Below are 25,000 nucleotides of genomic sequence, written 5' to 3'. Positions count from 1 at the left end.
ACACTACTACTACTACTACTATTACTACTACTACTACTACTACTACTACTACTACTACCAATGATGATAATATTGATAACAAGAAGAACACAAGACAATGTCTGTATTAAAAGGCAAATTTGGAGGTGGGGAAGAAAAGTCTGCTCTCTCGAAGCGAGATTCTGGTTGATATGATGTAAGTCACATATTTTGGTTGTGATAAGTAGTGCATAAATATTTTGTTTTTGTGTCTTTTTTGGCATGGGGCTTTTTACATCGCCATGATAAGCATCATAGCTGATGCATGGAAGCTGCTAAAAAAAAAATAAATATATTTTTTTTTTAAAAAAAAAAACCGCGCACGTCGAATTGGACCTGTCACTGAGGCATCTGTTGTCGCCATGTGTTGCAGCTTTTGGTGATTGGAGCTTTCTTAGTTGCGACAATTTTCTTCAGTGTACTCGATATGGGTGTAGACACGATTTTCCTTTGTTTCTGTGAGTATAGATATATGTGTGTGTGCGTGTGCGTGTTGTGTGTGTGTGTGTGTGTGTGTGTGTGTGTGTGTGTGTACGTGTGTGTGTGTGTGTGTGTGTGTGTGTGTGTGTGTGTGTGTGTGTGTGTGTGTGTGTGTGTCCCTGTGTCTGTCTTTGTCTCTGTTTGTCTGTGTGCAGTGTGTGTGTGTGTGTGTGTGTGTGTGTTTATGTTTTTATGCATACATACATACATGCACACACACACACGCACACACACACACACACACACATATATATATATATATATATATATATATGTGTGTGTGTGTGTGTGTGTGTGTGTGTGTGTGTGTGTGTGTGTGTGTGTGTGTGTGTGTGTGTTTCTCTGTCTCTATCTGTTTGTATATTTGTGTATGGGCGTACGTGTGTAGCCGTGAGTATAGATGTATGTGTGTGTGAATGTGAGTGTGTGTGTGAATGTGTGTGTGTGTGTGAATGTGAGTGTGTGTGTGAATGTGTGTGTGTGTGTGTGTGTGTGTCTGTCTCTGTGTCTGTCTTTGTCTCTGTTTGTCTGTGTGCAGTGTGTGTGTATGTGTGTGTATTTATGTTTTTACGCATACATACATACATACATACACACACATACATATACATATCTGTGTGTATGTGTACGTGTTTCTCTGTCTCTATCTGTTTGTATATTTGTGTATGGGCGTACGTGTGTAGCCTATGAATGTGCGTGAGAACGCGCGTGCGTGAAAGTCTATGACCATTTAGAAATGTGAAATTATGCGCACATACGACTGTGTGTGTGTGTGTGTGTATGCGTGTGTTTGTGTCTCTGTGTGTGTTTATGTGTCTCAGTGTGTGCGCGTGTGTCTGTCTCTGTGTATTTGTCTGTATGCCTATGTGTGTGGGTGCCTCGGTGTGGACATGTGTAAATGCGTTTATGTACGTATATATGCGTATTGGGCGTACGTGTGTAGACTATTCATGTGCGTGAGAACGAGTATGCGCGCGAGTCAATGACCGGTCTGACATGTGACATTATGCGCTCATACGACTGTGCATGTGTGTGTGTGTTTGTGTGTGTGTGTGCGTGCGTGCGTGCGTGCGCGTATATACGTGCGAGTGTGTGTGTGTGTGTATGTGTGCTGCGTTCAGTGGAGGATCTTGAACGGAATCACGGCACGTCTGAAAAGCCTTACTATATGTCATTTCATCTGCTGGTTCTGATGCGACCAGGTAGGTCAATGAGTCTTGAATCTCCATGCTCATCGTCAATAGATGTCTGTCTGTCCTTCTGTCTGTCTGTATAATATTACATATCATACTACACACACAGACACACACTGAGACACACGCACAGACACACACACACACACACAAATAGATAGATAGATATGTGTGCGTGTGTGTGTGTGTGTGTGTTTGTTGGCATCCGTTTGTCTCTGGAGACAATGGAACTCTTGCGCCTTTATCAGTCAAGTATATATAAAGATATGTATATGTATGTATACATACATATAGATAGATAGAGGCACACACAGAGAGAGAGAGAGAGGAGGCGACTGCTGTCCCGACTATCTGGGCCAGAAATTTATTATAGTGGAGAGTGTCCTGCCCAAGTTACATCCCCACTATCTCGACCATAGATGGGTAGAGAGATAGATAGAGCGATGGCCCAGTGGTGATGCGCAAGACTAGGAAGCGGGTATCTTCGGGTTCGAGTTCCGTTTAAGATGACCAGGATTTTTAACCCCTGCTACCCCCCTCCCCCCACTCTACATGACCTTGAGTGGTGATCTGGATACTTGTCTGTCGGATGAGACGATAAACCCAAGATGCCGTATGCAGCGTGCATGCAGTTTGCACGCGTAAAAGAACCTACGACATCAAAATGGTTGTTGTGTCCCCCAGCAAAATTCTGTAGAAAGTTCCGCTTTGATCGTAAAACAAATACACTTTCATATAGAAAAAAAAGGGGGGTGGAGGGTTGGGGGGGGGGGGGGGGGGGGGGGGGGGGGGCTGGGGGGGCGGTAGCGCTTCATTGTTACGACGCCCTCTCCCCCAGGAAGAGCTACCCGAAATCTGTCGTGACAAAAAGTAATACAGTACAATACAATACAATACAATACAATACAATGTAATGCAACTTATAGACGGGCGCAATAGCCAGACAGGCGCAATAGCGAGTGGTTTAAGCGTTGGACTTTCAATCTGAGGGTCGGAGGTTCGAATCACGGTAGCGGCGCCTGGTGGGTAAAGGGTGGAGATTTTTCCGATCTCCCAGGTTAACATATGTGCAGACCTGCTAGTACCTGAACCCCCTTCGTGTGTATACGCACGCAGAAGATCAAAATACGCACGTTAAAGATCCTGTAACCTATGTCAGTGTTCGGTGGGTTGTGGAGACACGAAAATACCCAGCATGCATGAATCACAACAGAGTCATCGGCAAGTCGATGTTGGTCGTGTAACAGACAGAAGAACATAACACAGCACAACACAACACAACATAATGCAACGCAGCGCAACGCAACGCAACGCAACGCAATACAATACAATACAATACAATACAATTCAACACAACACAACGCAATGCAATGCAATGCAATGCAATGCAATGCAATGTAGTACAATACAATACCAATGCAATGCAATGTAATGCACTGCAATAAAATAAGTTGTGTTTTTGTTTTTGTTTTCGAACCGTTTTAAACAAACAAAAACCATCTATGTTCAGTTACGTCACTTAAGTGTTCATTGCCAACAAACAGCGAAAACGCAGGGAGAAATGAAAGACGTAGATTTGAAATTATCAGGAAACATCGCTTTTAACGTGACCATGTAATTATCGCTCTTGCCAGCCGCTGAGAGTATGCCGATGCTGCAAAAACGAATTAAAAAAGGGGGGAAAAAATACCAGCTCAGATTGTCTTCAGGGTAGTGTGTGTGTGTGTGTGTGTGTGTGTGTGTGTGTGTGTGTGTGTGTGCGTGCGTGCGTGCGTGCGTGTTTGTGTGTGTTTGTACGTGTGCGTGTAATTGTGCGTACGTGTGTGTGTGTTTGTACGTGTGCGTGTACTTGTGTGTACGTGTGTGTGTGTGTGTGTGTGTGTGTGTGTGTGTGTGTGCAAGAGCGCGCGTTGGCAGTAGCAGTAACAGTAGTAGCGTAGTAACAGAGACGTAGTTGTACTCCTTCACGCAGACGAGCTTAATGAAATGAAAATATTACTTCTGAGGTTCCCAAATTGGTAGGTGAGACAGACACAGAGAGAGAGAGAGAGAGAGAGAGAGAGAGAGAGAGAGAGAGAGAGAGAGAGAGAGAGAGAGAGATCTGTGAGTGCATGTAGAATATTCAAGAGGCCACTCATAAAGATGTCAAGCAGTCATGGAAGTGTCGAATTCTTTCGAGCTTAGCTTTCTGTCTGTCATATAGGCCTGATGTTTCTATTTGTCCATTTTTTTGCTGTCTCCCACAGTGTGTGTCCGTGTGCTTGTTGTGCTTGTGTGTGTGTGTGTGTGTGTGTGTGTGTGTGTGTGTAATATATATATATATATATATATATATATATATGTGTGTGTGTATGCGTGTGTCTGTGTCTGTTTCTGTGCGTGCGTGCAGGTGTTTGCTTATGTGTGTACGCTCTTTTTTCTTTGCCCGACTCTCTGTCTCTCAATTTGAATGCCTGTCTGTCTCTGTCTCTGTCTGTGTGTGTGTGTGACAAGACTCTCCTTTTACAAGCGATCGATAGTGAATTTGTGCTGACTGTGCTTTTTTTGTCCGCAAGGTCACACGCATGCAAAGCAAGCACACACACACACACACACACACACACACACACACACACACACACACACACACACACACACACACACACACACACACACACACACACACACACACACACACACACACACACGAGGGTAGAGTTACAAAAGAGAGGTAGAGCATACATGAATACGCACTCAGGCAGAGAATGGGAGGGTGAGGGTGACGGGGAGGAGGGGAGGAGGGGGGGGGGGGGGGGGGCAGACAGAGATGCTTGGATGGACAGACAGGATGGTATTCTGGCAATGAAGCTTCTTTGTCAATAGGGTCTGCCGTAATATTGGGGCTGAGAGCTTTGCGTGACTGATGAAACTAATTTTAGAGGGGTTGAAAATTGTCGATGTGTCTGCGTGCTAGCGTGCGTGCGTGTGTGTGTGTTTGTGAGTGTTTGTTAGTGTGTGTGTGTGTGTGTGTGTGTGTGTGTGTGTGTGTGTGTGTGTGTGTGTGTGTGCGTGAATAGAAGGAATGAGATGCTATTATGTTCTGTTTTTGTTTTTGTTTTTTTTGTTGTTGTTTTTTAAATACGCAGTTGTGGGAAGAGAACGGAGAGAAACTTTGATTTCTAATCCAGGTGGAGAAAATGAGAGTTAGAGGCTCCCTGATATTTGGGTAATTAGAGAAACCTTCTTGCTGATACGTGAAAAAAAAAATTAAAGGAAAAAAAGTCTTCTTGGCAATCAAGAAACATGATCTTCCTCATTTCTTCTCTCCTTTTTTTTTTAAATTTTTTTTTACCCCCATTTTATCTGGACTCAGTGGAGTAAGTCAGAATAGACAGGAATTCGCGCCCGAATGTGTGAATATAATTTTTATGTATGCTGGCACCAGTACGCATCTTCATGTCTGTGTGTGTGTGTGTGTGTGTGTGTGTGGAGGGGATGTTTTTGATTTGGCTGGTCTGTCAGTAAGACTATAATTTTTCTTCTTTTTTTTTTTTTTTTTGTTTGTTTGTTTGTTTGTTTTTTGTTTTTTTCAAATGGTGATAATAAAACCTTCACGAACAGCTATTAGTTACTGAACCTATGTCGATACAAAATGGGTCATAGAAGACATGGATCAAAAACTCACTTAAAAACAACGAGGTCGTTCTCGATTCCAGTAACAATGCCGTAGGAAAGGCTGCCTCCCCCCCCACTTGTTTTCTTTTTTTTCCCAAACCCCATTTTGACCTAGTGATCTTTGGACTGAAATTGGACACCGCCTGCCTGCGATACAAGAGATGTAAGCAGCTTGTGGCCTGACTGACCTTGAGGGTGTTTTTTTTTTTTTTTTAGTGAAACTGGCCAGTCCGTCCGTGTGCTTCTGTCTGTGTCTGTCTATCTGTCTGATTCTCTCTCTCATTATCCCTCTCTGTGTTGATTACACGTGTGTTTTTGTGTGTTTGTGTGTGCGCGCGCTATCATGTATGTTCGGGTATATGATTTTTTTTTTTAAGCGCCGGGAGCAGAGAATATGGATGGTTGATATAGAAATTCTATTCTTATCATTATCATTCTTCTTCGTCTTTTTCAGATAAATATATATTCAGTGTCCCAAGTTTTTTTGTTTTGTTTTTTAAGAAATAAAGCTGTAAAGATGTTGGGGTTTTTTTTTTTTAACCGATTTTAGCGACACTTAATACAGAGATGCAGCTTGACACGTCATCGTATTGTATAACCATGTTTACCCAAGGTGACTTTTTTTTCTGAGGTCAGGGTCATGGATGAGCAATCTTTTTAAAGCCACAGGTTCACTTCACTGTCAAGGTCACACCTGAATCGACCTGTGTTAGTAAGTAATAAACACAAGTGCGATTTCTCAAGTGTGACTTTTTTTGTTTGTTTGTTTTGGGGAAAGTTTGGGGTTTTTTTTTTTTGGTTTTTTTCTTTTTTCTTTTTTTTTTTACAATGGCAAAAGGTCAGGGACAGTGTGACAGGCAAGTGCATTGACCCAGTTTAATCACGTCAACTGTACAGGCAGTCAAGGCCTCTGATCAGCGCGTTTGGTTTTTGCGTAGGTCAGTCATCAGGTCTGTTTTCTTCGGGGAGAGGGGGGGGTTAGGGGTCTGGGGGGTGGGGGGTGGGAGGGATTCTAAGCAGATGTGGTCTAGCTTATATGGATCAGTCTGCACGCTTTGACACACCTCTTTTGAAACTGAAACTGACCGAACAAAAACATGATTTGGTTGGGTTTTTTTGGTTTTTTAAATTCCAAACCTAGGAAGAAAGTATTGCATTCACTTCATTTATACGGGAAACAGGTATGTAGATAAATACAAACAGATGAAGAGCAGTGCCATGACTTTTCGTGTCATACACATGATATGTATGTGTACATGTATGCAAAGTATGTATTGATGAGTGTACGATTTGGAGTTGGAACAGGTGTATCGATAGATGTGTTGTCTTGTTTTAAAAAACCGAGAAGGATTTTTAGGAGAGAAAAAAAAAGGAGAGGTGAATAGGCGATTACACATATATAAATAAAGGTAGTGAGAGGGAGGGAGAGTGAGAAAGAGAGAGAGAGAGGAGGGGCGGAGGAACGCACTGATGAGTCGCACCCAAAGTTTGTAACAAAACCATATATTTCAGTATAAGAAGTTCATACATTTCATTCATATTGGTATACGAATCCGTGGCACTTTGAAATGATTGTTAGCTTTCCTTTTGCAATCAATAGAATCTATGCTACGTAAATCCACACTAGATCTATGCAGGAACAAAATGGAGGTAAAGAAAACAACATAGTGAACATAGGTGTGTGTTTTTCATTTTATGAGGAATGGATGTGTCTTGAAGTTATCGTGGAAAGTGTGGTATTGTGCCTTGTGGGTATATAAATCTACGATAAATTTTACCGGTTAGTATGAATTTGTCGCAATTTATTTCTGTTAAAAAGAAAAATGTAACAAGCTTCCATTTACTGTGAGAAAAAAAATGTAAGCTTTTAAACCACATTAAACGCATTTATGTGCAAAAGATATTACATAAAGTGTGATCCCAGTTCATGTATCCCTGACAGTCACAAGTAAAGAAATATTGATAATGGCGACGAGAGTGGTGAGAACACGTTTGCTGGAAGAAAAAAAGAAAAAAGAAAAAAAGAAGCAGCAGATTAAGCAATGAGATGTCAATTACACGCAAGAACAGTAACTATTGCTTCTAAATTTGACAAGGGCACGCAGCTTCAATCCATTGATGCTGATATCATCCTTTCAGTTTAGTTTTCTGGATGAATTACTCATACAAAGGAAAGAACGCAGAAAGTACATCAGGAATTTCCATTATATTTTTTATTGCATTTACCTGATGGAAAGCTGTAAGCGTCATTGGCTTAGAAGTTGTGTGGCCTTGTCTTTATCAAGAAGTGAAAGTTATCATAAAATAAAATCGATTTTATCATTTGAATAAGCTGATATGCAAGAACCAAAATGTACATTTATTCAGTCTGTTACGTCCATGTAAGGCGGAGGGGAAATGGGTTGGGGATCAAAAGACACACCAATAGTACGCTTCAATATTTTGATTTTGGCATATTCAGTGTACAAAAGCAAAATGACAGGGTTCTTCAATTCATCAACTGCTTTTCCGCACATTAAATGCTCCATTACGTGATGAACTGTTCGAATCCAACCTGTCACATAAAATATTTCAACATATCCACACATCCCATCGTTATATGTATGTAGCCATCAATTTCTCTCTGGGCAGAAAAAAGTTCAGATAGAAAATGAAAGCATAATACATAATACAGACTGAACAAAGATTCAGTCATAAGCCGTTTCAACGAGAATTAGTGCTGTAGTATCAAAGCGTAAGAATAAACAAATCATAGTTTTAAAAAAAACAACCAAAAACACCATAAATAACTAAAATAGGATAAATGGAATTGCAGGTCACACATCCACATTTGACTGCAAATGATTAACTCAGTCAAAACTTTGCAAACTGAAAGTTCTGAAGGTATCACATGAATAAATATAATGCCAAACCAGCCGGCAAGTATTTACGAAGAAGACAAAACTGCTCAAGCGTTGTGCTTATAGTGCAGTTTTAAAGGATAATTCCATCTTCTCTGCAGACGAACCAAAACTCGTATTCATATAATGAAGACAATACTGCTTAGCGTTTGCTTATATAACAGTTACAAGCGATAATTCCATCTTCTCTGCAGAGAATAAGATATGTGATTCATCAGATCACGTTAAATTTGTATAATCATTATTTTCTCTTTTTATTTGTTAAACAAAAATTTTTAATTAATATATATATATATATACATATATATATATCAAAAAGAAGAAGAAAAAGATAAACAGGAACGCACTGAATAAGCCCTCGGTGGTGATGCTGACGACGTCGGTCTCAAGCATCACTTGTAGAACTTGACCTCGGACTCGGTGATGTCCTTGAACAGTTCCTGCACCTCCTCCATCAGGGCAGGCTCGAAGCTGTCCAGGAACTCGGCCACGTCCTTGACGCACTGCCTCTCCAGGCTGCGCATCGTCTCCAGCAGTCGCTTCCCTTGGCTGCCGCCGCTCTCCATCACTTCCCTCCCTTGCTCGTGCATCCGGTACAGCAGGTGGCGGCGGTCCGCGCACGTCTGTGAGCCCTGGCGGACCCGGCCCTCCGTGGGCAGGGTCGGGGAGAGGGTGGCCTTGCCCAGGGTGGGGCAGGGGCAGAAGATGAAGGGCTTGAAGGTGGAGAGGTCCGGGGCTGGGGTGGCGGTGAACCAGTGCACGTCGGGCAAGGCGGAGGTCGGGGGCTGCACCACCGACACCTGGCTGCCCACCGTCAGCAGCTCTCCGCACATGTTGATGCTGCTGGTGTCGGTGTGCCGCAGGATGTCGAACAGCTCGCTCACCGTCAGGGGGCCTGCAGCACAGCATCCGGTTTCAGTTTTTTAGTTTCTCACGTGGGCGTCAATACGTTCGGACAAATCCATCATTATACGCTACACCACAATCTGCTAGGCACGTGCCTGGCCAGTAGCCATAACCCGACGCGCTTTGCCAGGGTCACTGTGTTCGGACAAATGCATAAACGCTTCACCACAATCTGCAAGGCAGATGCCTGGCCAGCAGCATAACCCAACGCGTTTTGCCAGGCCTTGAGTGCATGCTTCTAATATATTTGAGTACATATCAGAGTGGATTTCTGCCACATAATTTTTTGCCAGAGGACAACATTAACTCTCGCGTTGCCATGGGTTCTTTTTCAGTCCGCCAAGTGTCTGCTGCACACGGGACCTCGGTTTATCGTCTCAGCCGAATAACTAGACGTTCACTTTGATTTTCCAGTCAAACTTGAGAAAAAGAGCGAGAGCCGGATTTCGAACCCAGACCCAAATGGACTCTCATATTGACAGCTGAGCGTCTTAACCATTCTGCCACCTTCAAAGCACCAACCACCAATGGTTATGGTGGTGGTGATGGTGGTGATGTTATTATTGTTGTGTGGTCAGGTCAAATCAAATCAAATCATGTTGGTTATTATAGCCCAACCGCGCGGACCTCAAAGAGACCCATTTTAGGGTTGGATATCTAGCTAGCTCTTCAAACGAGTCGAGTGTGATTTGGTGGGGAGGGGGCCTGGGGGGTGGGGGTGGGGTGGTCTCCATTTTGTCGGCACACGAGGGAGGGGAGGACTTTTTTTTTCTGTTCCTATTCCTGTCTGTCTGATGTCTCTGGATCCCCCACCGCCTCCCTGGCCCGGCCCTCTAACTTCCCTCCCTCGCCCCTCCCCCCCCCCCCCCCCCCCCCGCCCCCCCTGTGTGTGTGTGTGTGTGTGTGTGTTTCTTCCCCTCTTTTGAAAAGACGTTAAACCACAGAAGGATTACGCGCGCGCGCGCACACACACACACACACACACACACTCTCTCTCTCTCTCTCTCTGTCTTTCTTCCCCTCTTTTGAAAAGACGTTAAACCACAGAAGGATTACGCGCGCGCACACACACACACACACACACACTCTCTCTCTCTCTCTCTCTCTCTTTCTCAAGCGCGTTGGGTTACGCTGCTGATCAGGCATCTGCTTGGCAGATGTGGTGTAGCATATATGGATTTGACCCAACTCAGTGACGCCTCCTTGAGCCACTGATACCGATACTGATACTCTCTCATCCCTTTTCCCAGCATCTCCATCCCCTCCCCCTGCCCATCCCATATCCACCATCCCCCACAACCCTCCTTCGTACCCTTCTTGGACTTGGCTTGAAGCAGGGCTCGGCCACACTGAAGCCTGTGGGAAGGCTGCTGCTTCTCGGACAGGGACAGACCCTCGAAGACGGCGTCAAAGGCCTTGGTGAAGTCCACAGGTCCTGGGCTGGACGACTTGCCGTGGGCGCCACCACCACCCTCAGCGGCAGCTTCCTTCAGGCCTGGCGAGCTGAGGTCGTAGTCTGTGCCGATGCTGAGCGTGCTGGACATGGAGTACAGTCCCCCTGCACGTGCAACAAAGCAAGCAACAGGCCCCCAAAATGATAAAGCAAGCGCCAGGATATTTTTGTTGTTGTTGTGTAGGATAGACACAAGTAGTGAGTACACATAATCCTGTGTGCATATTATACTCACGCACACAGAAATAGGCACGCAAACGCACACGCTCACTCACGCAAACAACACACACACGCGCTCACGCACACACACACACACACACACACACACACAACACATTGGAAGAATCTCTTATTTCTTTGGATACCCGTACTGGAAAGACCTGTATAATCTTTTTGGCCACCCAGTTCTGGAGAGATCTCTGTCTCTTTCTGGCCATTCCTTGCTGGAAGGGGGAGGGGCTTTACTTGTCACATCTTTGGTCACGCAGTACTGTTGCGTGGAAGCACAAGTGATATCTTCGGCCAGTCAGTTCAGGAAGGAAGGGCTTACCTCTGATCTCTCTCTACCCCGTACTGGAAGGATGGGCTTACCTGCGAACTCTTTGCTCACCCAGTGCTTGAGAGATCTGTGATCTCTTTGGTCGCCCAGTGTTGGAGGGATCTGTAATCGCTTTAGTCATCCAATACCGGAAGTGAGAGGATTATCTATGATATATTTTGGCCACCCTCTACCGGAAGTGAGAGGATTATCAATGATATATTTTGGCCACCCTCTGCCGGAAGGAGTTATGATACCTTTTGGTAACCCAGCTCATGAAGGAAAGGAAATGCGATCGGTTTTAGTCCTCCAATACTGGAAGGAAAAGACTTACCTGTGATCTTCTTGGCCACCCACTGGGGCCCCGCCGTCTCGAGAGCCCAGGCGTGCTGGCGGTCAGTGAAGAGGAAGGAGTTGTGGTAGGTCCACTGGCCGAAGGACGGGTCCTCGCAGCAAGGCCCGCCCTGCCCGTGCTTGGCCAGCAGTGACGTCACCGTGTCCACCGCCTCCCGCGCCGTGCTGCTGCGCTCCAAGGCCAACCTGGGGAAGGGAGGGGGGGAGAAAGGAGGGAGGGAGAAAGGAGGGAGGGGAAAGGAGGGAGGGAGAAAGGAGGAGTGGAAAGGAGGGAGGGAGAAAGGAGGGAGGGAGAAAGGAGGAGTGGAAAGGAGGGAGGGAGAAAGGAGGGGTGGAAAGGAGGGAGGGAGAAAGGAGGGGTGGAAAGGAGGGAGGGAGAAAGGAGGGGGGAGAAAGGAGGGGGGAAGAAAGGAGGGAGGGAGAAAGGAGGAGTGGAAAGGAGGGAGGGAGAAAGGAGGGAGGGAGAAAGGAGAGGGGGGTGGGGAGAAAGGAGGGGGAGGTTTTGTTAGGATGTCAGTGTCGCTGTTGTATTTTGTAATTTATTTATTATGTGATGTATTGTATTGTACAGTGTGTAGTAGTGTACTGTTTTGTATTGAACTGTTTTCTCTCTTTTTTTTCTTCTTTTTTTCTCTTTTGTTGTTGTTGTTGTTGTGTTATTTTTCTCCACAGATTATTTCTCTGTGTGAAGTTCGGGTCGACCTCCTCTTCTTTCTTTTGTCTACCAGTGTATGTTTTTTTGTTGTTTTTTTGGGGGGGTGGGGAGTGGGGGGGTTGTTTGTTTGTTTGTTATTTTTCCTATCAAAGTGGATTCATCTTCAAGAATTTGCCAGGGACAATCCTTTTTGTGATGATATGGGGGGTTCTGTTACGTTCGCTACGTACATGCTGCACATAGGTTTATCGTCTCGTCCGAAAGACTATCACCTAGACGACCACTTAAGGTCTAATGGTTCGGGATTCGAACCTGTCGATACGAGCTTCTTAATTAAGCGAATTACCGCTAGGACACCGCTCCACTCCCATAATTATGAGTGGCTAAATAATGTGTCGTTACTAAGTCATCGGTCCTAGAACGTTAGGCGTGATCATTTGGCTCCTAAATGGCGGTAGTCATCCCCTGTATGTTCTTCTTCACTGTCAATGTTTATTACCGTCTTTTGTTTCTGGAAGAAGCTAAACAAACAAATAACAAACTTACAAAACTCCTTGTACTACTATTCTGACTGGCCCGTTGGAAAAGCTAACTGCAAGATCTAAATGTACTAAAAAACAGCATAGGCCTATTAATTTCCTAAGTATTCGTGAACACTGCATTTCGTTCACAAAGCCTAGCGACAAAAAGCCTTTTTTCTTCTTCTTCTTCTTTTATTTTCTTCTTCTTCTTCTTCGTTTTTTTCCCCTCACAAACACAGCCTTCAACACTCACACACCTCCAACTCATCCCCGCTAATGAATAAATCAGCAGATGAATAAATAAATAAATTAATGAATGAAATAAGTAATAAACAAACAAATAAACAAACGCCGCGTACTCCCACGCAAACAGGCAAGCCCATGAATCTTGAGCAGATCCAAGATGATAACATCATCCCCTCCATCAGGGAGGACCTACGTGACCAGGGAAGGTCGATGGTGGCCGTTTGACATTTGCCTTACCTCCCCTGTCAGTGGTAAATATGTCTGGAAGCTGTTAATACATTTAACACGCCGCGGCCCAAGAAAGTGGTAATATGTGGTTACCGTCTGGATCGATAATATAACCGACAATATATATTCATACTTTTTTTCATTGTTCATGCTTCGTAAAATCGTCGTGTCTGTGTGTGTGTATGTCTTATATATATATATATATATATATATATATATATATATATATATATATATATATATATATATACATCACCTATGTAAAGGGTGTGGGGAGACGGAAAAGAAAGTCAATTCATGCAAATACGTTAGTAAATTGCATTCATTTAGTCGAATGGGCTGCACGTATCACAGACATAAACACACACACTCTCTCTCTCTCTCTCTCTCTCTCTCTCTCTCTCTCTCTCTCTAACACACACACACACACACACACACACACACACACACACACACAAATTTAAAAACAAACAAACAAACAAAGTACCCCCACTCCACCCACACGTTCACACGCAAACACTCCACCCCCAGCCAGCCATACCCAACAACCCACCCACCCACACATACATACGAAGATTCGAACCCACACAAACGAAAACCCGACCACCACCATACCTGACGAGATCGCAGCCCAGCAGTTTCTCCACGTGGTCCCCCGGGTGACAGAGGCGGGTCCAGACAGACACACAGCCTCCACACACACCCTGGTTGTTAGCCCCCATCTCGCTGCCCCACGACCATCCAGCCTTGCTCAGAACCACCGCGTGGGTGTGGGGGGTCTGGTCAATCTCCAGGAAGGTGCACTGGAGGGGAGGGGGGGGTGAAAGATGATGAGAAGAGAAGATTGATGACAACATCTAACCCATCATCATCATCATCATGTGCTGTGCTGTGCTGTGCTATGCTGTGCTGATACCTATCTGTCTTCTTCTTCTTCTTCTTCTCCTCCTCCTCCTCCTCCTCTTTCTTCTTCTTCTTCTTCTTCTTCTTCTCCTCCTCCTCCTCCTCCTCCTCCTCCTTCTTCTTCTACTTCTTCTTCTTCTCTTAAGGCCTGACGAAGGCCTGACTTCTTTCTTTCTTCCTCCTCCGTCTTCTTCTTCATGTTTCTTTCTCTCTGTCTTTTCTTCTTCTTCATCTTCTTTTTCTTCTTCTTCTGTGGGAGTCATATAAACATGTTACATTTTGTGCAGTTGTTTATATGAAATACATGGCGATTAGAGACTGTTCATGGACAGATAATTGTCAGATTCTCTCTCGCTGATTGTGTGTGTGTGTGTGTGTGTGTGTGTGTGTGTGTGTGTGTGTGTGTGTGTGTGTGATAGAGAGAGAGAGAGAGAGAGAGAGAGAGAGATTTTGCGACACTACTGATAAGCTATATAGAGCCAGCTAACACATTACTTGCGAAGCCCAAGGATCTCTCTCTCTCTCTCTCTCTCTCTCTCTCTCTCTCTCTCTCTGTCTCTCTCTCTCTCTCTCTCTCTCTCTCTCTCTCTCTCTCTCTCAAAGAATGAGAGAAATCTGTTCCTTTTTCTTCTTTTTTTAAACAAGGCTGCTGGGAAAGAGATAACTGGTTTTAATTTAATTACCGCAGGTCTATGAAAAGTGGAGAAGAATTATGAGGTATGTTTTTTGTCACGGTAATGCATATTATGTTTGTCTGCTTTGATCAAAATCAGTCAAACAATGTATTGTTTGTTCGAGTTTGTTTTTTGTTTTGCTTCGGTTTTAGAAGAAAAAAAAAGAGAGAGAGAAAGAAGTAAAATATCGTTTTTAATTGAGAAACATGACCAAATTAGCCATGAAATAGAAGTGTAATACAAGCAGCATGACCTTAAACACAAATCACGTCTAGCAGGGGAAGGAGGGAGGGGAATAAATATGATTGGCGGGGGCGGCGAAGGCATGATTTCTGTCATAACAATTTTTGATGACATGTGGAATACCGCGTCACGAAATAACCGAGTTGTGTGTGTATGTGTGCGTGAGAGAGAGAGAGAGAGAGAGAGAGAGAGTGTGTGTGTGTGTGTGTGGTTGTTGCAAATCGGGAGAATAAACAACTTTCCACCGAGAGTTATGAAGACGCCAGGTGACATTCTCAGTTTTGTTGTTGCCGTGTTTTGTGTGTGTGTGTGTGTGTGTGTTGTGAGAGAGAGAGAGAGAGAGAGAGAGAGAGAGAGAGAGAGAGAGAGAGAGAGAGAGAGAGAGCATACTTTGAATCTTTTGATCACCATGTATACGCACAATCTTTTTTTTTTCTTCTTTTTTTTGCTGCTGGTGTTTTTGTTTTTTGTTTTTTTCTTTTTAAATAGATCTTTACATAATCTTAGAACAGACAGTGCGTTATAGCTATAAATTAAATACAGAAACAAACACACCTCTTTACAATCACCTCTGATGCCCACCCCCACCCACCCTTCTCTATCTATCGATCAGTCTATCTCTTTCTCTTACTCCGAAAATAGAGGCTTATTTCAGTGTATCCAGTATTTCTCAAATCGTAACACACACACACACACACACACACACACACACACACACACACACACACACACACACACACACACACACACACACACACACACATACACACACACCAGGAGCCGATAACGGAAATATATATATATATATATATCCACAGAGAGAGAGATTGTGTGTGTGTGTGTGTGTGTGTGTGTGTGTGTGTGTGTGTGTGTGTTTAAGCCATCGAGCGTCTGATCTCCATCATGACCAAAAAAAAAAAAAAAAAAAAAATCTTTACCTTCACACTCTTCTTCTTTTTTATTCAACCACCCCACCCCACTCCCACACCCCACACATACACACCTTCCACCTTCCACCCACCCACCCACCCACCCACAACGTCTCACCCTGAGAGAAGCCGTAGCCTTTCCACATCGATTGCTGGACCATCCCAGAATAAATTAAAAAAAATCGACATGAAGACCAAAAAGCTAGCCATCCTCAGTCTTTTAGTTCTAGTATTTCTTCTCCTTCGGCTTTCCGTGGGCGGAAACTCCCATGTAAATTCATGACAAAGAACGAGTGGGCTGTTAGTTTTTCGTGCCTGGCTGTTTTTCTTTTTAACTCTCTCCATACGGACGGCGAAAGAGACGACGTTAACAGCGTTTCACCCCAATTACCACCATCAAAATATTGCATGCGGAAGGCTCTTATACTGAAGAGGTGAATGTTGACAAAGAATACCACAATTCTGTCGACGGAAGCTAAAGGTTGGGTCATTCAGACACCCACTGGATATCCGAGGGGTCTGTATAGAGGAGAAGAGAGGACGCCGTACTGAGTGAGTTAACATCCGCCATTTAGGTAGAGGGCCGCCGCCGTGGCCGATTCGGTTAGGCGTTGGACTTCTGATCCAGTAGTAGTGAGATGTCATCACCCAATTCTCACATAGGCTTTCCTATCTACACTGTCCTCTTTTCATCACTTGACAACGGGCCTATGGTTCGAAACGCCGTGTCTCACTCCAAAAGGATTCATCTACCACCAAAAAGGTTTCTATAAACTTTAGATTTTTTTGCTCTGATCTAGTGTTCACCAGTGATCGGGTTCGAGGCCTGATTTTTGGTTTGTTTGTTTTTATTTTTTATCATTATTGTCATTAACATGGTGTTGTGTCCTTGGGAAAGGCACTTTACTCCGGTTTTCTTCACTCCATGCTGCTGTGACTGAGTACCTGTCTTCGGTTGGGGAATATAAAAAAATATATATAATTTTTTTTTTTTAATGGTGGAAGGAGAGTATTGGGCCCCGCCTTCCAAACCCTAGATGCAGTGGATACGAGTTCACTGGCCCCCGTTGGCCGTAAAAGGCTCTTGGATCCTTTAACCTGTTCTTAACCTCTAATTTTGACATACTGTCTTTTCCGGGGGTGTGCAGGCTGGCTACGTTTCATGTTTACATAACCCATCCAACGCTGACATGAATTACGTGATCTTGTTTGAGTGTATTTGGACTTATGTATGTGTATACACACAAAGGGGGTTTAATATACAAGCACGCCAGTACATTTTGGTGATCATAGAGATCGGGGAGGAAAAAAACACACCAAAAAACCCCCCAAACCAAACTTATCTCTGTTCATAACACACCAGGAGCCGATAACGGAATCGAACCCAGTACCCTCCGACTAAAAGTCCAACGCTTTAACCACTTGGCTTTCGTACTTGTTATATCTGTATTTAAACAAGAGGGTGAAAGATCTCTGTCTCTTGTCTCTCTCTGTCTCTCCCTCCCCCCACCCATCTCTCTCTCTCTCTCTCTCGCTAGTTCTGTTGGCCTGAAGAGGGGGATGGGGGAAAAGAGGGGTGGGACGAGGGGGGGGGGGTCTCGTCAATCTGGCCCCAGGGATGCATTTCAAGACATCACAAAAACGTTCCCGCAATCAGATGGTTCCCCCAGGCAATCTCCCTGAGTGCAAGATCTACAGCTTGCCTGTTACGGACGGACATACATAACATAAATGGTTTGAATAAGCGGACTAAACGACGGGTCAATCACATACAAAGGTATCAAGAAGCAAATCAAAGAAGGAGAATGTGCGCAAGTCGATAGATAAAGAACTAATGGCACGTAATTCGGAAGACATACGTTAGGAATCTTGGCGTTTCTCCACTGAAACAAACATTAACACGTTATCTATGGGCGCGTATGTCGTAAAACGTGCAACACGCACAGACTCTCACACACACACACACACACACACACACACACACACACACACACACACACACACACACACACACACACACACACACACACACACACACACACACACACACACACACGTACGTCAATACGTAGCACCGCCTAAATATGGGTTAACCAGTGCACATTATATGAAAATTAAACGGCGCCAGCTGAGTGGAAAAAATAAATAGCAAGAAAACAGGCCTTCATCTTCATTTCCTTTCCCGCCATTTATTCGTTTTGTTTGTTTGTTTTTATTGATCAAAGAATGTCAGGATGATATCACTGAGGATAGTGCCAAAAATGAAATAAAAAGGATGAATTAAAATCCAAATTAATTTAAAACAAAACAAACAAAAAAACTCGAATTATTTCTTCACACGGGATGTGCATCGGACGAACTCGCCAAAGAGTTCGGACAGAATGGTCGGATTCAGAAGAGAGGATGATTGTCACAACAGCTAAGTTGTTAATGTCAGTTAAGGTCCTAGTTTCGACTTCCGGTCACAGCGCCTGGTCAGTGTGTCAGTGCCAGGTCAGTCAACCTACCAGTGCCTGAACCCGCATCGTGCGCAGTTCAAAGGCATGTAGAAGATGAAATGCGCACATTAAAGATCCCATAATTCGTGTCATCATGCAGTGCAGGACAATGCAATGGGGATATGTTTGTAATATAGTGTCTGGTCTAAATGGCGATAACTGTCCCATGAGAGAGAGAGAGAAAGATGTTGTGTGTGTGTGTGTGTGTGGGCGGGATGTGCATATAACGCCAACGTATTATCACCTTCATATATTGTCGCCGGTGCAGTTGACTTCTGGTAGTGACCCTCCTTGCATATATCATTGTCGCCAGCAACAATAATTACGTGCAGAATGTCAACAATACGTGCAGTGAATGCCTGCACATATTGTCGCCGGCGACAAAATAAAAAAAAAATATGTGCATGGCGAGAAAATATGCCGCATCAGGGGGGCACTGACATGACAATCACGCACATTTCAGGATGATCAGGATGCACAACTTTGCCTTACATCTGACAGAATGCATCACAGATTCGCAACTTAACACGCAGGGTCACGTCTATTTTCAGAAGAAAGAAAGAAAAAAAGAAAAGAAAAAAACATTGGCAGCCAGTCAACCAAACACTCCAAATAGATAGTAATCTACTCCTGACATTTTTCACTTCGGTCCAGATTCACAAAAACGGGACGGGATGAGAGACGGTGGAGGGGGGGGGGGGGGGGGGGGGGTTGTGGCGATAGGGAGACAAAGAGATGAAAGATGAAGAATAACTGGACCATTGTGGGGGATGTGTAGGAGGGATACAGGTGAGAGGGTGATGGGGTCTGTGATGGGTCAACACTGATGGAGGCTCCATGGCTCTGTCCCAAAGGGGGAACTGCAAGTGATGATCAGTTGTAAATGGTTTGAGAGGTATTTTGAGAAATGAGCGGCAAAGAGTACAGAACTGGCGTAAATATAATTATGATTATAGTAATGAGTGTATGGAGTCCCTAGTTTTCTGTCAGTCTGTTTTTCTCTGTCTCTGTCTCTGTCTCTCTCTCCCTCTTTCTCTCTCTCTCTCTCTCTCGCTCACCCCTTCTTCCCGCATGCGCGCGCGGGTGTATGTGTGTGTGTGTGTGTGCGTGTGTGTGTGTGTTAGCGCGCGTGTGTTTGTGCATGAGTGACACTGATCAGAATGCATCGCAATATTTCACTGGCCTGCACGCGAGGTCACAGCCAGGTCACGTTCTGTCTTTGGAAGAACAACAGTGATGGATGGGCAACCCAACACTCCCGGTCGGTCATTATCTGCTCCTGACAGTTCTGTCCCTCCGGTTCAGATTCACGAACACGAGAAATGGATGGAGAGGTGGGAAGATGGGGGAATGGGGAGGAAGGGGGGACAAGAGAGAGAGAGAGAGAGCTAGAGAAGGGGTGTAGTGTGGTGGAGGTTAATTGGGGACAAACGGAGAAAAGATGAACAGAGCGTTGAAGGACTTACGGGGAAGAGAGAGAAAAACACAGAGAGAGAAAGAGAGCGAGGGTGATGGAAGGAAACGGCGATCGAGAAGGGGGTGCGGTGGGGTGATAGATGGGGTTGGTGAAGAAGGGTCAGACCAGAGGCCCCGTGGCGATGTCCCAAGGGGAAGAAGAACCCTAAGCCTACTGGTGGTGGTGGTGACGGATTGTGATGAGACAGCGTTGAGTCGTGGCTCCCAGGACAAGACAAGCTTGGTGTGGAGAAAACAACAGAGAGACAGAGACAGAAAGAGGGAGACAACACAGCACCCCAGTCTGTCGATACGATCGTGTGTGTGTGTGTATGTGTGTGTGTGTATGTGTGTGTGTGCGAGCGCCGGTAATGTGTGCATGATTAAATGTGCTTGATGATTCACCAGTGTGTGGTTTATGGATTAGAGCGCTGAGATGCCAGATGGAGGCTAACTGAATCAAACCACAAAGAAGTTGCACCAGGAGCAAGCAGCAGCAATCGTCTGCATTTCATGAAGATGAGGAGAAGGAAGGTTTGACATTATGTAAACTGGTGGGAGGGTTCTTTCATTGCACCCAACAGTCGAGACTCCCTTTCCTTTTTTTTTTTTTTTTCTTTTTTCCAAATGTCCTTTATTCATCAATGACTGGAAAGGGAACGGAATGTGAGGAGGTATGGAATGACGGACTGGGATGATGTAAGGGCTGGAAGGGAATGTACAAATAAACGCCGAATCCAACAAATCATCCCCTTTCAGGTTGACAGAGGCCTGCAAACCGAGTCTTTTCTTCCTTTCTCCAGAACTCAAAATTGGCACACAAAAAAATACAACTGGTCCAACTTGGTGGGCGGGGGAGGGGGGGTGGGGGGGGGGGGGGGGGGGGGGGTTCTTTCCTTTTTCTTTTTCCCCTCGTGTAAATGATAATATATCTGTCGACTGTCTGTGAACCCCCACTGAAAGGGGCTGTGGCCTATTCAATAAACTAGTGTCAGTGTCAGTGTCAATGTCTCTCTCTCTGTTTGACATGCCGGATTTAGTGGTCTGCACGCAAGATCTCACGCAGTTGGTATATGTCTTTGGTACACCAGTGACGGACAGAGCAACCAACTGAAACCCTGGAGCAGTAGCAGTAAAAAGTGATTGCATACATACACTCCTCACTAAAAAAAAAAAAGTCACCTGTGCTGGTCAGGCATGCTGTGCTCTAGTGGCATAAAGACGTTTGAAAACAAGAGAATGCTGGCCAGGAGAAGCGTGAGCGAAGGAAGCAGGGCTCAACTTCTGGAGACGTTTTCCCTTGCAACACCTGTGGGAAGTGTTGCGCATCCAGAATCGACCTCTTCTCCCATATGAGGACACACACCGACAGATAAGCCTGCCTGCCTATTCGTCCGTCGGACCGACGGGAGACTCCATCACATACATACATTTCCATCGTGATGATTAGAAAGAAGAAAAAGAAGAAGAAGAAATGTACGTTACATCTGCACCACAGGTTTAGTGGCCTCACACTCCAAGGTCACACCCAGGTCCCATCTGTCTCTGGAACAACGGTTGGCGGCAGGGCATCCTAAACACTCGGAACCTGCTCCTGCCATTTCTTGCTTCAGTCCACATTCAGGAGCACGAGGCAGGGGAGGGAGGATTAAGATCTTAAGAGTGTGAAAGACAGGACGATCTGGACGGAGCGATGGAAGCGTCTTTGAGAGGAATAAAGATGGGGGTTAGTAAAGGGTCACAGCGGGGGCGTCATGGGGTTGTCCATGGCCTTCGCGAAAGAAAGGGGCACGGGCTGTCCTTGGGGGAAACTACTGGTGGCGATTCTTGATGCGACAGTCAGTCAGTATCGTGGCTTAGAACAATTTAGGTTTTTGGAATGAGAGAGAGACAGAGACAAAGAGAGAGAAAGAGAGAGAGAGACAGAGACAAAGAGAGAGAGAGAGAGAGAGAGAGAGACTGACAAAGCGAAAGCGAGAAAGAGCGAGTGTACGTGCCTCTGTGTGTGTGTGTGTGCGCGCGCGCGCGCGCGTGACACATCCCTAGAACGCCATCGCATGCGTATCCATCTTCTTCACTTGATCTCAGTGCTGACGCCCAGCATGGAGGCCCGTTTCCTTTTTTTTTTTTTAAGTCAGAATTCTGTACAATGATCTTGTTGGAAAATTTGATGATGTGAAAATTCTTGCCAGCCACTGGGAGCAATGTTACTCTTCCCCAGTTGTTACAGTCTGTGATGTCTCTCTTTGACAGTGTAACAGTTTGTCCCCCACCCCACCCCAACCCTCATACCCACACCCCACCCACACCCCCAACTCCCCCGCCCCAACTCCAAATCCTCTGGTATGATTTCTGTTTCCCGTATCTGTTAAAAAAATCTAAATCTGATGTCTCTTTTTTTTTCCTCCTTTGCTTTCAGGAGCTAAGCGATGACCTCCCATCAGCTCCTGGTGTTTCATGGCTTTGATGGCGGTCAGGGCTTCTTCGTGGCCTGGGACAAGCAAGGTATTCAGACAGAAAGAGAGAGAAAGAGAGGGGGGAGGGTGGAGGGAGAGAGAGAGACAGACAGATTGACAGAAACAAAGACAGACCTAGAGAGAGGAGCACTGAGGTTGATTAATAAGATTTTTTTTTAGTGAGAGAGAAATGGAGACAGACAGACAGAGCGGGCAGATAGAGAGAGACAGACTGAGACAGCGAACAGCACTGGAATCGATTTATATGAAGCTTCACTGGAATCGATTTATATCAAGCTTTCTTAGTGACAGGCAGGCAGACAGACACACAGACAAACAGAGAGAGAGCACTGCACTGGAATTGATTTATTTTAAACTTTCTGAGAGAGAGACAGACAGACAGACAAACAGACAGATAGACAGAGACAGAGAAAGAACACAGCACTGCAATTGATTTTATGAAGCTTTTCAAGTGAATGAAGTCCACCCCTACACAACTCTCTGTCTCTCTGTCTCTGTCTCTGTCTCTCTTTCTTCTTATGCTCTCTCTGAACTTCAAACACAATGACAAACATATGAGGCCTCAGAAAAATTCCCTTTCCAAAACAGTGATGTTATAAACGAAAAAGGAGCTCAACGATGCTTAATCTGCCGTTTCCGTTTCGTTATGGCTATTCCCGTTGCCGTTTAAACATGCCACGATTTCTTGTCTTGCCTGATGAAATACATCATTTGAGGCCATCAAACAGAAATAGCAGAAAACTGTCTTGAATCATGGCTAAAAGTTTGTTGTTGTTTTTGTTGTTTCTTTTTTCACTTCTGGAAATTTGGATTCTTCCTTCATGCCTGAAGGGCCTGAGTTGACCATTTCCAAGGGTTTATCATCCAGTCCCACTATATAGTTTCTAGAGAAAAAACAAAAACAAAGGCTAATCCCCTCGCTGCCCAAAATGGAAACATGAAACCGATGGAGTCTGACCGATTGAAAAAAAAAAAAAAATCCGGAACGGCCATTCATTCAATCCACTTTGAGAACACTACATGATGATCTTAACCAAGAACAACACAATATAATTTTCATTGATTTACAACCTTGAAGTTGGTACACACGACATTATGCGTTCAGTTTTTCTGAGGTTCTGTCATTCCTCGTTTTTCGCAGGAGATTTTATTGCGCAGATCACTTACTTGCAAAGAAAAAATGCACCATAATATTCCAAACATAACCACTTTTTAATAAGTAGACTGACAACATCTGTAAGTGAGGCTTTATCATGGCTTGTGATTACATAATCTGATCATACTGATGGATCATACTTTCTGCAGTGCCGACAAACAGATTTGATTTGCCTGCATGTATAAGCATTATGTTGTGCGGATCCACATCTGTAGCAACGGCAGTGTTTTTGTTGTGAAGGTAATATTGACGTTTTCTTTGATTCGTTTATATTGATCTGAATTTTGTTGACTGATGTAGGTAGTACATACATTTTCATTTTCACTGCAATTTGGTCCCCCTTTCTGTATGCAGTTTCTTCAGCAATAGCTACTTTTTTGACATTCCTCAAATGTTTTTATCTTCTGACAAGTTTTTTCTTGGTTGACTGACTTCTCACTGATCTCTGGGTGCTCTTGGTAAGTGTGGATCAAAATCCCATTTGGCGCTTAGTGTTATGGCGTAAATGGTTCATTAGCGCTAAGGTTCGTCATCCTTGTCGCCATTTTTTTGTGTATGTAGCAGCTTAAAGTATCAGACAAATACGGCAGTTGAGATGTAGCATCTTTATTCGTCTGATCACATACGGTGCCAGCAGCAACAAAAAGAGACATAACTCTAACAACCTTAATATCAAAACTGCTGAAGAACGGACTTCAGTGCATATAACACATACAAACGCTTGACACACAGTGTCCGATTCTTACGCAGCACAGTTCAGGCACCAGCAAATGAGCCTTGCATTGCGGCAGGCAGGGAATGAAAAGGCCAGTGTTGATGAAGGAGAATGGCAGGCAAGGCACAAAACTTTAAGCTGTACCCCTGACGTGCTCTCAGTGCCATTCAGTGCAACATGACTGGGCCCACACATACAGGGCTGCAGTCGATGGGTTCAGCTTCTCTCTCTCTCTCTCTCTCTCTCTCTCTCTCTCTCTTTCTATCTCTCTCTGTATGCTGACCTGCCCTGGAACCCATTCACCGCTTATCTCCATGCTCCTGCCGTCATGCGATGCCAGTGTAGTGTCAGACCATATCTGTGCTCGAATTCACCATTATTTCCTTTCTCTCTGTACGACTGCCCATTTACACATATCGACCATTCTTTGTTGCGTTGAGAGTTGGCCACGGCCATCCCTTGAACTGGCCATTTTGAGGTTTCGTTCCGTTATTTCCGCTATATCTGTCTATGTTCCTTTGATGTCAGTGAAGGGTTTGACATTGTTTCCATTTCCTCTGTATCATCTCCATGTTTGTGTCATTTGTATGACGTCAGGTTTTGTTGTGCTGGACTTCCTATACTCTGGATCTCGTCGCGTCAACCGCGATTCCTGTCACGTCACAGTATTTGGGGTATTATCTTATGCTGTCGGTATGGTGTTGGAGAATAGCCCTGCACCCCCCACCCCTTCCCGCACCCGTGACCATAGCACCGTGACGCCTCAAGTCGAGGCACAGAGACAGATGGAGAGAAGCGGCTGCC

General features: G+C 44.7%; 2 protein-coding genes across 4 annotated transcripts in view; one reads left to right on the top strand and one right to left on the bottom strand.

Annotated features, from left to right (window-relative positions):
• Positions 1 to 1,712, top strand: part of LOC143294005 (choline transporter-like protein 2) — a 12,348-nt gene extending 10,636 nt beyond the window's left edge. The window contains exon 8 of the mRNA XM_076605399.1: positions 1,701 to 1,712. Within this exon, the coding sequence (XP_076461514.1) occupies positions 1,701 to 1,712 (12 nt within the window). The remainder of the gene's footprint in view (positions 1 to 1,700) is intronic.
• LOC143293462 (secernin-3-like) overlaps positions 1 to 25,000 on the bottom strand; it is a 108,599-nt gene that overhangs the window by 6,999 nt on the left and 76,600 nt on the right. For 2 of the 3 annotated variants that reach the window (XM_076604347.1, XM_076604345.1), the window contains exons 3-6: positions 13,762 to 13,949; positions 11,477 to 11,682; positions 10,464 to 10,709; positions 6,833 to 9,140 (exon numbers count right to left, since the gene is read on the bottom strand). In XM_076604347.1, coding sequence (XP_076460462.1) covers positions 8,638 to 9,140; positions 10,464 to 10,709; positions 11,477 to 11,682; positions 13,762 to 13,949 — 1,143 coding nt within the window. In that variant the 3' untranslated portion in view covers positions 6,833 to 8,637. Of the gene's footprint in view, positions 1 to 6,832; positions 9,141 to 10,463; positions 10,710 to 11,476; positions 11,683 to 13,761; positions 13,950 to 25,000 lie in introns of those variants that run through there. The other variant, XM_076604346.1, reaches the window with a different exon arrangement.

This window comes from Babylonia areolata, chromosome 19 (assembly GCF_041734735.1).
Source record: "Babylonia areolata isolate BAREFJ2019XMU chromosome 19, ASM4173473v1, whole genome shotgun sequence".
NCBI lineage: Eukaryota > Metazoa > Mollusca > Gastropoda > Neogastropoda > Buccinidae > Babylonia > Babylonia areolata.
Note: the sequence above shows the minus strand (reverse complement) of the source record. Positions and strands in the feature narration are given on the sequence as shown.